The sequence below is a fragment of the Mixophyes fleayi genome, chromosome 3, assembly GCF_038048845.1.
Source record: "Mixophyes fleayi isolate aMixFle1 chromosome 3, aMixFle1.hap1, whole genome shotgun sequence".
NCBI lineage: Eukaryota > Metazoa > Chordata > Amphibia > Anura > Limnodynastidae > Mixophyes > Mixophyes fleayi.
This window is the reverse complement of record NC_134404.1, coordinates 32,572,962-32,585,223: the sequence shown is the minus strand read 5'-3', so window position 1 is coordinate 32,585,223 and position 12,262 is coordinate 32,572,962. Positions and strand designations below refer to the sequence as shown.

At 42.8% G+C, this 12,262-nt stretch overlaps 1 protein-coding gene across 1 annotated transcript in view; it reads left to right on the top strand.

Annotated features, from left to right (window-relative positions):
• The window catches only part of TNFRSF21 (TNF receptor superfamily member 21), an 81,825-nt gene extending 69,894 nt beyond the window's left edge, over positions 1–11,931 (top strand). The window contains exons 5-6 of the mRNA XM_075201343.1: positions 5,752–5,974; positions 8,536–11,931. Of these exons, the coding sequence (XP_075057444.1) occupies positions 5,752–5,974; positions 8,536–8,765 (453 nt within the window). The 3' untranslated portion in view covers positions 8,766–11,931. The remainder of the gene's footprint in view (positions 1–5,751; positions 5,975–8,535) is intronic.
• Positions 11,932–12,262: the final 331 nt, after the last annotated feature.

Sequence of the window (12,262 nt, the reverse complement as noted above, 5' to 3'; positions counted from 1 at the left end):
TAACCCCCCAATGATCATAACTGTGGTGTCCCGGTATCTGTGCATCTCCAGTTTGTTAGATTCTTGCCCCATCTGCGTCTCTGTAAAGGTCAGTTCTCTTCCTGGACAATATAGGAGAATTTAAATTGGGCGACGCCTCCGTATTACCTTAGAGACGGCGGCAGGAATGACCATTAGAGGCACCAATGGAGTGAATATCCAATGCAAACTGTACTATTGTGTTCTAGTTATGTTTTTATCCTATAGACTGTTAGCTCATACGAGCAAGGCCCTCTGTCTCACGTCTGCACCTCCTTCATCAACCTCGTATCTGGAGAAGTCCAAAGCATTCTGGATAAAAATCCTCATAGTTGTACTTTATTATTTTTGTAGTTTTCAGTGATTTTTCATTGTGTGCAACACAATAATCCTGAATTTTTGTAGCAATACAAGGTGATCATGTCATGAGATTGCTTCTGGGGTCTTTTATTAGTCTGCACAACTCATCCATGATTGAACAGAGGCATAATGCAGTTTTATTTTGACTCTGACTCCTACAAATGTGCAGGCTGTTGGCAAACCTGCACTTCATCTCTTTACTTCGTTCATCTGTGTGGTACAATTAATGAGGACCGAGATCTTGTATAGAGAGAGAAACCACCAGTTCCCCCTCCTGGTATATGGCCGTGATTACCGGGTGCATTCATAATGTGTCGTGTTTTTGTCCCATGCTGGGTTCTAGCCTCGCACAGACTCCTGTATTAAATCAGGTTCTGACTGAGTCACTCTACAATTGAGTCAATAATTACATTTCCTCTGGCAGTCTGAGAGCTTGAGAAGTCCCAGCGATGTTTTGTGTTAAGCCGATGAATAACGTTCTGTGTTGTCGCTGGTCTCCCTTCAAGTACAGGAAGGTGTGTAATCTCTGGTCTTGTGTCTACGACAAAGAAAAGGTGACATTAATATGAAATGAAGCACTAGAGTATTATTATTTTTAAACTCTGCAGTGGACTCCGCCATCCTTCTTTGTTTCTGCAAGAACACCTGCAATCTACTGATCAATACTCCCAGAATCACTGACTAAAGGACAGTGCTGAGACGAGGGCAGTGAGCGTGCGTGGAGATTGGGATAGCAGTGAAGGGTGTATTGGTGGGAGTGGAGTAGGCTCAGGGGCAGGCTGGGCTTGGAGCCAGGGGGACTCTGCCTCCTAGACTGGTCCTATATTGGGCTACCTTGGGCTGGGTCATTGAGCCACCTGAATTATTTTTTTTCCTTTAAAATGTTCCTAATCAACTGCGGAGTCGAATCTTGCACCCCAGGCTCAAATTTGCCAGCCCTCCCCTGGGTAAGCTTTAATAATGAGCTGGGTTTGCAGAGCGCGTTAGGCATATATGGTTTATTACAGCTAAATAATGATACATTTTCCAGTCCCTACTTTCTGTAGATAGTCCCAGCTTGTAGAGATTTGTCTGGGAAACGTCCCTATTTTTCAATTTTGCTGAAATCCGCAATAACATTCCTCCTTTTCTTACTCTTGGATGTAGTTCGTGCCATCCATTCTTATTCTCTAGGCTTTATAAGTTATCTATTAAATGAATGTCACAATTTAATTTGGGAACTGTGTCTCTGCTGTGCGGTTCCCCGTATATTCCGCAGCTGAATATAGAACTCTCTGGTAGAGCCTTTATACGGTGCTTGTTACAGTATGGGTATTGTACAAAGAATACGCACAGGTGGTATACACGGTTGCTGTCTTCTCTCAGCGGGGTATTGTTTTCACCAGTCATTGACTTGGATGGTATATTTTTCCCTGGTGTGCTGTTCCCGGCTCTCGGCTATTAGTATTCACACTGAGTTTTATCAGACGCTGCCAGGAATCCTACGATATGGGGAGTGTCAGTCCTGCTGCTCTGCTCGCTCCCTGTAATTGTCAAACCTTGTACTTACAGACGCTCATGTGAAGTGTTATTCAAGTCTCTTAAATGTAGTTTTTTTTTTATTTATTTGTGTTATTTTGGGTTTTTTCCCGCAATGGTTGGCAACCATGATTCAGTCACCTGAAAGAGACTTGGGGGTATATTTACTAAACTGCGGGTTTGAAAAAGTGTAGATGTTGCCTATGGCATCCAATCAAATTCTAGCTGTAATTTTGTAGAATGCACTAAATAAATGACAGCTAGAATCCGATTGGCTGCCATAGGCAACACCTCCACTTTTTCAAACCCGCCGTTTAGTAAATCTAGCCCTTGGCCTTATCAATATCAACCTCTATATCGATGCTATATGGTGACCTAATTGTCCTTGACGATAGTTGACCAGCATTGAGGGCTTGTTCACACCTGTCCGCTGTTAAGACGCTTTTCATCCTCTGACCAACACCTGAAAAGTGGAGTAAGAATGGTTGGAATGGGTTGTTGATCCCACCACTGCGTTCTGGACTTCTAATTACGCATTAGATCAGCGCACAACCTATTTTTCATGTTTCATTGTTAAATGAAGTGAAAGTACGGTTAAAACGCATCACTGACAGGCTTATTAATTGTCAAGCTTATTTACACATTTTTTTCCAGAGTAGTTGATTCAAAATGACCCTAATCCTTAACCCTAATGAAATCTTTTGGACAAGTCTACTTTTGAATGTGCCCTTTTTAGAATCCGTTGTCTGTTTTTCACAAACCCATGCTGAGTGGTGAGCCCTGAGTCTTTCATTAAATGTAGATCAGTTGTAAATAACTGTGTGTAGCTGTGTGTACTGTCTTCTACACCCTTTGTTATCTCAACTACTTAATTTAATTTGAAAGTCCTGGCGTAAGCAACGATTGGAAATGTCAAGTGAAAGTGAATGTCATTTAAAGGGTAAATCATTGTTTAAAATAAATGTAGGTAATTTTATAGGTATAGTTCACTAATGTTTTCGGTCTGAGGGTTGTTTTTTTAACATCACTGGAGCAGACTATAAGAAAATTGGTAATAAACATTTTTCCTTGGTTTGTTTCTTGAGGCTGCTATTGCAAAGTTACAGTTCTGCACTGTTTCCACAGTGTCATGTGACTGCCATGGCAACCACAGTCAAACGGCACAGGATGTAGTGAGCAGAGATGAATTGGCAGCCCCTCTGAGCTCAGTCTGCAGTGTAAATTCTCCCCCCTCTGCCATCACACAACCACAGAGGCTTTCTACAATGTACACAACAATGAGAAGTCACAGATGCCGAGACGTCTGTGTGTGTGTGTGTGACTGGCAGCCATCCTTGTCTGTCCTCCAGAGAGATTTTGAAAAGGTGATAATGATTTGTAGAAGGACTGTCAAAAATAATGACTATCGGATGCTTAAAAGATATAAAGAAATAAAATGCTAGGGGGATTCCTACTTTTAAGCACTATTGACAGTCACATGACTTTGATAAGATTGCAAGTAAATGACATATGAAGTGATATTACTGCTTTCATATTGCCCGTATCCGTTGTCTTTGCTAAATGACTGGTTTGTGCTAGACAAAGCCAAGAACATTACAGTAGCAGAATAATTTTGCCAGCACTGTGAATCTAGCTAAATCATTTTTTTTGTGATGGGATGGCACAGAATTGTCTTTAATAATCAATGACCAAGACTTGCATAGCATAATGTTATACATTTCTCTTCTGTACAGTATACCTGTTGCTTACCTGCAATGGGAGCAGCCATTTTGTGGACTGAACCATTAGTCATGAGAATGCATTCTATTCATTTACTAGGAGCGAGTGACCACACAGAGAAATGAGGATGACAATATATATTTAAACTATAACATACTTGCCAACTTTGGCAAGATTAAATCCGGGAGATCCAGGGGGAGGTGGGGGGGCAGGGGGAGGTGAATTGCGTCACTTAGCCCCGCCACATAAACGGAGGCAAGCTTTTTTGGCCTATTATGACGGGGCCACGATGGCGCATGTATTGTGTCATAAGCCCCCCTCCCCCACACCTCTTAACTGATGAAGGGCCAGAATCCAGGAAGTTGCCCTGCTCTCCCGGGAGTCCAGGAGGGCTCCAAGAAATTCGGGAGTCTCCCAGACATTCCTATATTAGTATTTTGTGATATTCTTGTCTTCTGTATAGTGTTTTATCCCTTACGGTGCTGGAGATGGAGTAATGATCTAATCCTAAAGGGTTTTTGAAAGTTATAGGCACCAAGAGGTGTGTTACTCATATTTCATCCTTATACCCAGAGACAAAGTCATACTTGCCAACTCTCCCGGAATGTCCGGGAGACTCCCGCATTTTGTGAGAGTCTCCCGGACTCCCGGGCGAGTGTGGCAATCTCCCGAATTCTGCCCACTTCACTAGGAAGTGCCCCACTTCCTAGTGAAGTGGGCAGAATTAGATCCCAAACGCCGCGATTCCCGGTGAATCGCGGCGTTTGGCCCCGCCCCCGCTGTCAAATGACGCAATTTGCGTCATGACGTCACAGGGGGCGGGGCCGAAATGACGCGATTTCGGCCACCCCGCCCCTTCACGCCCCCCTCCACTGGCTGGCTCCCGGAAGGGAGCTGAAGAAAGTAGGTAAGTATGGTAAAAGTATTTCGGCTAATTTGATTGTCTCTTATTGGTCATTGCTCAGTTATGATTGGAGGTGTGTGTAGTTCTTCTGTCCTTTGTCTTCCCCTGTAAGGACACTTCCTGTGCTGGATTCTGATGTACCCTCTGGTTTAATGCACCTTTCATTCCTCTGTAGCTGCTAATGAACAGCTAATACATAATGTGTAAATGTAGCAGCCTGCTGTCATTCACTAGATCCTGGTCTGCAGGATTCAGGTGTCACACATCTGTGTAGAGTGCATTCATTTATTTTTTATATCTTAATGCCATTTTAGCTGTGCGGTGCTGTGTGTTGCTTTGCTCTGAGACGCACCCAGGCTCATCCTGCCGCAGTCTGCATGTCCTCCGCATCCTCCTCCACAGGCTGCTGCTGCCACTGACAGATGAGTCCTCACAATCGTCTAATGAAGACACTCACACAAGTCCCTTATAGGCTCATGCAGTAGCTGTGCGGACTGTGCAATAAGTCCTGTTTCTACACAGCTGGTAGAACGTGTGGGAAACAGGAGGTCACCAGTCTAGTTTCTCAGAAGACAAGAATGTAAATATTTTCCTGGCTGTATCGTTTTATAGGTCAAGCGTGTCTGAAAAAATGCTTCATACAAAAATAACAGTAGGACGAGCAAATCCGGGATGGGTGGATGAACTTTGTTTCGAGGCAATTCACACCGTTGCTGGATCACTTTTAAATAACTTATTGTGTCATTTTATTTTAGATAGTGGTGCAGTGCGCCGATGTATATCATTGCATATGTGCTGATTTTTCTATTAGAAATGTATTGATTTCCGATGCAGTAGGCATATGTTGGAGGAAATGTGTTATTCTAAGAAAGGAAATCCCATAAGTGACCAACACAGCAGGGGGTCATTAACTTTTATCCTGTCTTGTTAAAAAGATAGGTGAACTATATGAATAAAGCGACCAACAAGTAATTTAGGAAATCAAAGAATGGAGTGAATTTTGTTAAATCCAGGATTAGTGAATATATTACATCCTGATGCTAAATATCTGATGGAATATCTCAGACTTTGTGGTGCCAGCTAGGAAGGGGGCTGGGTTACCCCATGCCAACATGTGTCAGAAACAGTATATAAGAGCTGTATTTTGTTTGTTTAACTTTAACTGTATTTATTATACCATCTGGATGTACCTCCAACTGGTGTGTAATGGTTTGTTCTGCTGTGTTTCACAGATAGAAGACGACAAACTTACCCTTCAAGTGAATCCCAACCAGCCGATGCCAACTCAGGATCCAGGTCTTAAGGCCCCTGACCCCGCCGTCCTGACGGTAGAGCCGTCCCCTCTGGACAAGAACAAAGGGTTCTTTGCCGACGAATCGGAACCTCTCCTGCGCTGCGACTCCACATCCAGCGGGTCCTCGGCACTCAGTAGAACGGGCTCGTTTATAACCAAAGGTAACTAAATGTTGTTCACCAAAATATATGAAACGCATCTTATGTATGACGGACCTCCAACAGGTATTCAATGGGTTCCCTGATGCACTTTGAAGCAACTAAATTGAGTGATCGTCTAAAACAAGAATTCCCTTATTTTCTGTAGGCCGCACAGCTTTCCGAAGTATTGGGCATGTCACCGAACAAACGCGGCAAATCTAGTCATTCCCCCCCCCCCCCCCTCCTATCTGTTTACTACAATGACATCAATACGCCCAGGCTGAATTGTCCTGTCCCAGCTAATATTTATCAGCATGGAATGTACACTATGTACCACGCTCCATGGAGATGATGATCCTTATTGCTGGGTTGTTTTTGTTTTTTACTTTTTGTTTTGTTTTTTTTGTAGTACAAAATTAGTACACCACAAAGACAGTGTTTAAATTTGCTCACACCACACTCTGTAGATGACGGCTGCGAACTCTGACCTATTTCTTTTGTGGAGCGGTAGTAGTGTTTTTGTTTGTTTGTTTTTGCTCCTTTTGTAGCATCTATTTTAGACCTTTTATTATTATTTTTAGCCTTTATGTTTGTCATGCTCTGAACAACAATATAGCATTTTTTGTAAATGGTCCTTGACCATATGAGCATGCCACCTATTTACTGTTTGTTAACAATGATGATGTTTGTTATGGTTATTATAATTACTGTTTTGTTACTGCTTAATTCTTGGTATTTATTTTTATGAGCGGGATCAGCAATTAATGAAACATGTAACAGAATATAGAACACTGTTGACAGCTTGTTGCACAGCAATAACCATCGGAACATAGGATTAGCTCCATTCAGTCGGAGATCTACAAATCTTTTTCAGAAATAAGTAATTTTACAGAAACGGAAGTTGCTCTATCAATTTGTAGGTTCATAGCAGGTGCTTGAAGGGTGTGGTTGTCCAGAAAGGCATAAATACAGAGAGAAAATCCCCCGGCACACTGCTGTCGGCCAGTAAAAGAGCTGCCACCCGCCAATTCACGGCACCTCTGCTAACTCTAAACAATGAGAGTCCCAGCCTCCAAATGACAATAGAGGACCAACACTCCACATCAGCTACCAATACCAGACAGGCATCTTAAACAACAATACAGAAATGGAAGTTGCTCAATCAATTTATAGGTTATATAAGTAAAATAAGCAAAATAAGTAACTTGTCAGTTTTCCTTACGATGATTGAGAGCATCATGAATTAATATGATGAGCACATATTGTATCCCAAACAGGTAACAAAGCAAAGGCTATCAAAAGTTTTTTGACTTGAAAATCGATTACCATATAAGAGGCAGTTGTCTTGGGCCACAGAATTTGAGAGGCTGTGGAATGTGGGATATTCGTTTTTAAAATATAATTAATTTCCTGCTGTATGCTCAATTAGGGATTTGTTTCTTGGTGAGAGTCCTTGTTATGATAATAGCAATTTGTGTCTTACAGTGTACACTGGTCAGTTACTGCCTCAGACAGGAGAATGGTTAAGCCCACCAATGACTATATTATTCCAGCTGTATTTGTATGCATTCCAGCTAGGAGAGGCCTGGACCATGTAACCCGCGGTCCCAGGGGAGGCCTGGACCATGTAACCCGCGGTCCCAGGGGAGGCCTGGACCATGTAACCCGCGGTCCCAGGGGAGGCCTGGACCATGTAACCCGCGGTCCCAGGGGAGGCCTGGACCATGTAACCCGCGGTCCCAGGGGAGGCCTGGACCATGTAACCCGCGGTCCCAGGGGAGGCCTGGACCATGTAACCCGCGGTCCCAGGGGAGGCCTGGACCATGTAACCCGCGGTCCCAGGGGAGGCCTGGACCATGTAACCCGCGGTCCCAGGGGAGGCCTGGACCATGTAACCCGCGGTCCCAGGGGAGGCCTGGACCATGTAACCCGCGGTCCCAGGGGAGGCCTGGACCATGTAACCCGCGGTCCCAGGGGAGGCCTGGACCATGTAACCCGCGGTCCCAGGGGAGGCCTGGACCATGTAACCCGCGGTCCCAGGGGAGGCCTGGACCATCTAATGAATTGTGTTCTGTGAAAAGCTTGTACATGGAGAAGCCTGATAAGAGCAATAAAGTCCAGCATCTTGGAAGTTGTGAGAAAGCAGTGTACCCGATAAGCCAAAAACCTTAGCATGATGGAACCGAAACATATAGCTGTACTCAGTGTGTGTAAGGAGTAGGTTATTACTGATAATACACAAGTTTTAATCAAAAACTGTGTCTGAACTACCGCCGTCACATTGGGCCAGGAGGAACGGAGTGCCCCCGTACTAACCGCACCCCTGCAGCAGTGACAGTGTGTACAGGCAGTGATGGAACGGTTATCTCCTGTCAGCAACTAGCAGAGCAGGGCTGCCGGAACATGGACGGGCACCAGCACTTCTTATATCCAGAAATGTAATTTTATTTTGTGTGTATAGAACAGTTCATTGATGCATTAGAAAGTTGGATGAAATTTTGGGGATGACGTGATGTTTGCACACACTAATGTTAGTCAATGTGATTTATTGAATTACTGATTTATATGTTTTATTGTCACAGAAAAGAAAGACACGGTACTGCGCCAGGTTCGTCTAGACCCCTGCGACCTGCAGCCCATCTTTGACGAAATGCTTCCCATCCTCAGCCCCGAAGAGCTACATGTCATCGATGAAATCCCGCAGGCGGAGGACAAACTGGACCGTCTCTTTGAGATTGCCGGCGTGAAGAGCCAGGAAGCCAGCCAAAAACTCCTGGACTCCGTCTACAGCCACCTCCCTGACCTGCTGTAGCCTTAGAAGGAGAAAAAAATAAATAAAATAGCGACAAACTTTTGAGAGTACCGCTTGCCTTGAATGACAGAACAAGCGGGGTCACTGTTCTCCAGGCCAGTCATAACAAGACCTCACCTCCACCCAGCTTCATCAGTGAGGCTTTATCAGGATGCCAAGAACTCTGCCAATACAATTTTCTTTGCAGTCCTGTTCATATCATGTCTTTTTTTCAGCTCAAGGGAATTTGAGTCTCCTGGAGTGCGGAGCTGTTCATGCACATAGACAGGAAAGTTCATATGAAGTTTAGCCAGGGCAGTGCTCTAGGGAGGTGAAACATTGCATAGCGAACCTCCTCAAACATGGCACTTCTGTTATGTTTTGAAGGCATTCCAGACATATAGCAGCACCTTACACAGATGAATATCCTTCCCTGCTCCGATTCTTTACACGGCACAGTACAGCCTGCCGTCGGCACCTACAGACGCTTGTACTATTTTGTTGGCAGGTGGTGCCTGTCCTCCGTACTGCTGAAAAGACTTTGAACGCTTGGTACCTACCTATACCGCAGCCGGTACAGATATACAGTTTGGGGGTCTTAGAATGAGGATTCTAAGATCAGGCCAATAACTGTTTGCGGACGTGGGATTGCTCCGGTGTAGACTGATCAGGTTCTAAAATGCTGCACTTGTCCTATTTACCATATCTTCACCCCCCTCCCCCCCATGCTTTGTAGAGGGGTCCTCATCTCATTTTTAAACTCTTTTCAATAATGTAAGCAGGTGTTATTAGATTTAGCACTGCTTAAAGATTAATGCATCACTTTTTGTGTTTTTCTTTTCTTTCTTTTTTTTTTTTTTTTGCTCTTTCTCTAGAAACAAACAAATGAAAAAAGGATAAACTTTTTTTTTTTGCATATATAGTCATCTGGACTTCTATTTCTCAGGATGAGAGTACCTGCCATTGTTTTTGTTGTTGTTCTATTACAATTTAGTACTGGTCACCTACTCACAGAGGAAGCAGCCATTGTTGGTTCCCTGAACCAATATTCGTGAGAATACAGCCTATCCACTCACAGGGATATAGTGACACGACTGAGGCACGAGGCACTTTTGTGCCTCAGTGGCGCCACTACTTCCTAGTGTATTGTCACTTTGTCTGGCAGACTTTAATTATTGTAGACGTCGTACAGATGTTTGTTGTTTTTGTAAACTGGTATTGTAAAGGTTAATATAAACTGCCAGCCCACCATGTGGTAAATGAAGGTGGTCCCACCCCCATAAGTCCTTCTCATTTACTCCACCCCCCCCTCCCCCTTCACGACTCCCAGTGACCAATCACGTTTGTAATTTGCTAATTTTCAGAAGCGTCTATTCACTGTATTGAAGTTGAAGGTTCTCAGGCGTCAGATAAGGGAAGGTCCCGGGGGTGGTCCATCTGATTTATTACACGGGGCTGGGGGACGCGGGAAGGCAAGAAAAAAAAATATGAAGGAGGTTCGGTCAGAGAAGGACTCTTGCACGGAAAGTGTACAAGCCAATCAGGAAGGAGTATCTTATCCTCTCCTGTATTTCTTTGCACTCATTGGCTCTCATTCAGATCAGAATGAGGATAGAAGTAAATACTTTTTTCTTGGTTATGTCATTTAGGGAACATTTAGGGAATCTGTTTAAAAACGGTGCTGTACCCCACGGTCAACATTTAGATGCTTGCTTTTATATTGTCAGCCAGTCTTGGCCAACCTATGTCTCTCCAGGTGTTGTGAAACTACAAGTCCCAGCATGCTCTTCCAGTCGATAGCTGGCAGGGTAAGCTGGGGCTTGTAGTTTACCAACACCTGGAGAGACACGGTTTGCCAGGCCTGTTCTAAACAACTGATAGGCAACCTGATGTGCTTCATGGGTGGCCCTCTAACATTCAAAAGTGCCGCCCATTACCCTTAATCTGAGATATAATTTAACAAGACAATTAATAAAGGAGAGACCGCTATTTGTAATAACACATCCACAGGAATATTAAACCAATGTTACATATAGCTATAACGAGTCTGACTATAAAGCAGAAAGGAACTGGGGGCCACAGACAAAATCTCGGAGGGCCACTTGTTGTCCATCAGTGTTCTAAACTGTGCTACAACATGACAGGATGAATCTCCCTGGTTGCTATGGGTTACAGTACTATTGCCCCTGTTACTTGTCTACCGGTTTTCAGAACTATCTGTGTCCTTTGTTCTAAAGACTAAGGGGTAAATGTATCAAGCTGAGAGTTTTCCGGCGGGTTTGAAAAACCAATCAGATTCTAGCTATCATTTTATTTAGTACATTCTACAAAATGGCAGCTAGAATCTGATTGGTTGCTATAGGCAACATCTCCACTTTTCAAACCCGCTGGAAAACTCTCAGCTTGATACATTTACCTCTAAGTTTTAGTTTTGAATTCTCCATTGTCTAGCGTTCTTATGACAGAGAATTAGTCCACTGTAGACTTTCACTCTGAGAATAATACTACTTGTTACATATAGTCATTGTATTATCTGATCTGAACAATCTTTCTGAGAGGTCTCCATATATTTATTTTTATTTAACTTTTACTTTAACTTTTATATTCTTTTGTTAAAGGGTAAATCCACTCGAAAAATGACGTTGCCTTGTTAAAATAATTTTGTTAAGTACTAAAACTTTCTGAAATAACTCCTGATACCTCCAACAGCAACAGAGATAACTATGGAATCAATCTGTGCATTCCCCAGTTTTGTTCAATGGTTAGATATGTTGTTAGAGGTCCAATGGCAGCATGTCTTGAGTCTTCAACAGAGAATTTCAGACAAGAGTCCTATTTCAAGAATCAAAAGTTATACAAGTAAGTAGTACACAACATAATTTTAACTAAGCAACGTTAACTTTTAAATCAATTTACCCTTTAATGTATTTCATATGTTTTGGTGCTTTTATATGTTGTCCAAAAACGTCTGACTAGAATGAAATTGCCTTCAAGTATACTAATTTATTACTAGGTGTTTGTTAGTGGACAATGCTTCTGTCCGTTCACATCCTGAACACAAAAGAGTTCAATGTACTTATCTAATCTTACTAGTAAGCAATCAGATATGTTAAGCATTAAGCAAGTGCATATTTTTTTGTTCTTGTTTTCTAAGAAAAAGATTAAAAAAAACCTATTTATATTTCAACCGTTGTTTGTGTAATTTCTTTTTTTTTTTAGTGTTGAGAGACTCCAGCAGACCATTTCGTGTGACTCATGTTGTTGTGTGTTTTTTTATGTCATGACTGACCGTGACTGTGTGCTGTGTCTTTATCTATAGTACATTGTGTACAGAAGAAATGCAGCAACAACAAAATGCCTTTCTGTATATAGTAGGACACCTGTATTCTGTGTGATTTCATTCTCTCCCCCATTGAATAATCTCAACATTCTTTCACAGTAAAGATAGAAATGTGACTGGTTTTCTTCTAGAGAATTTTTGTATTTTTTTTTTAGGGAGTATTATAAATTCCCCAACA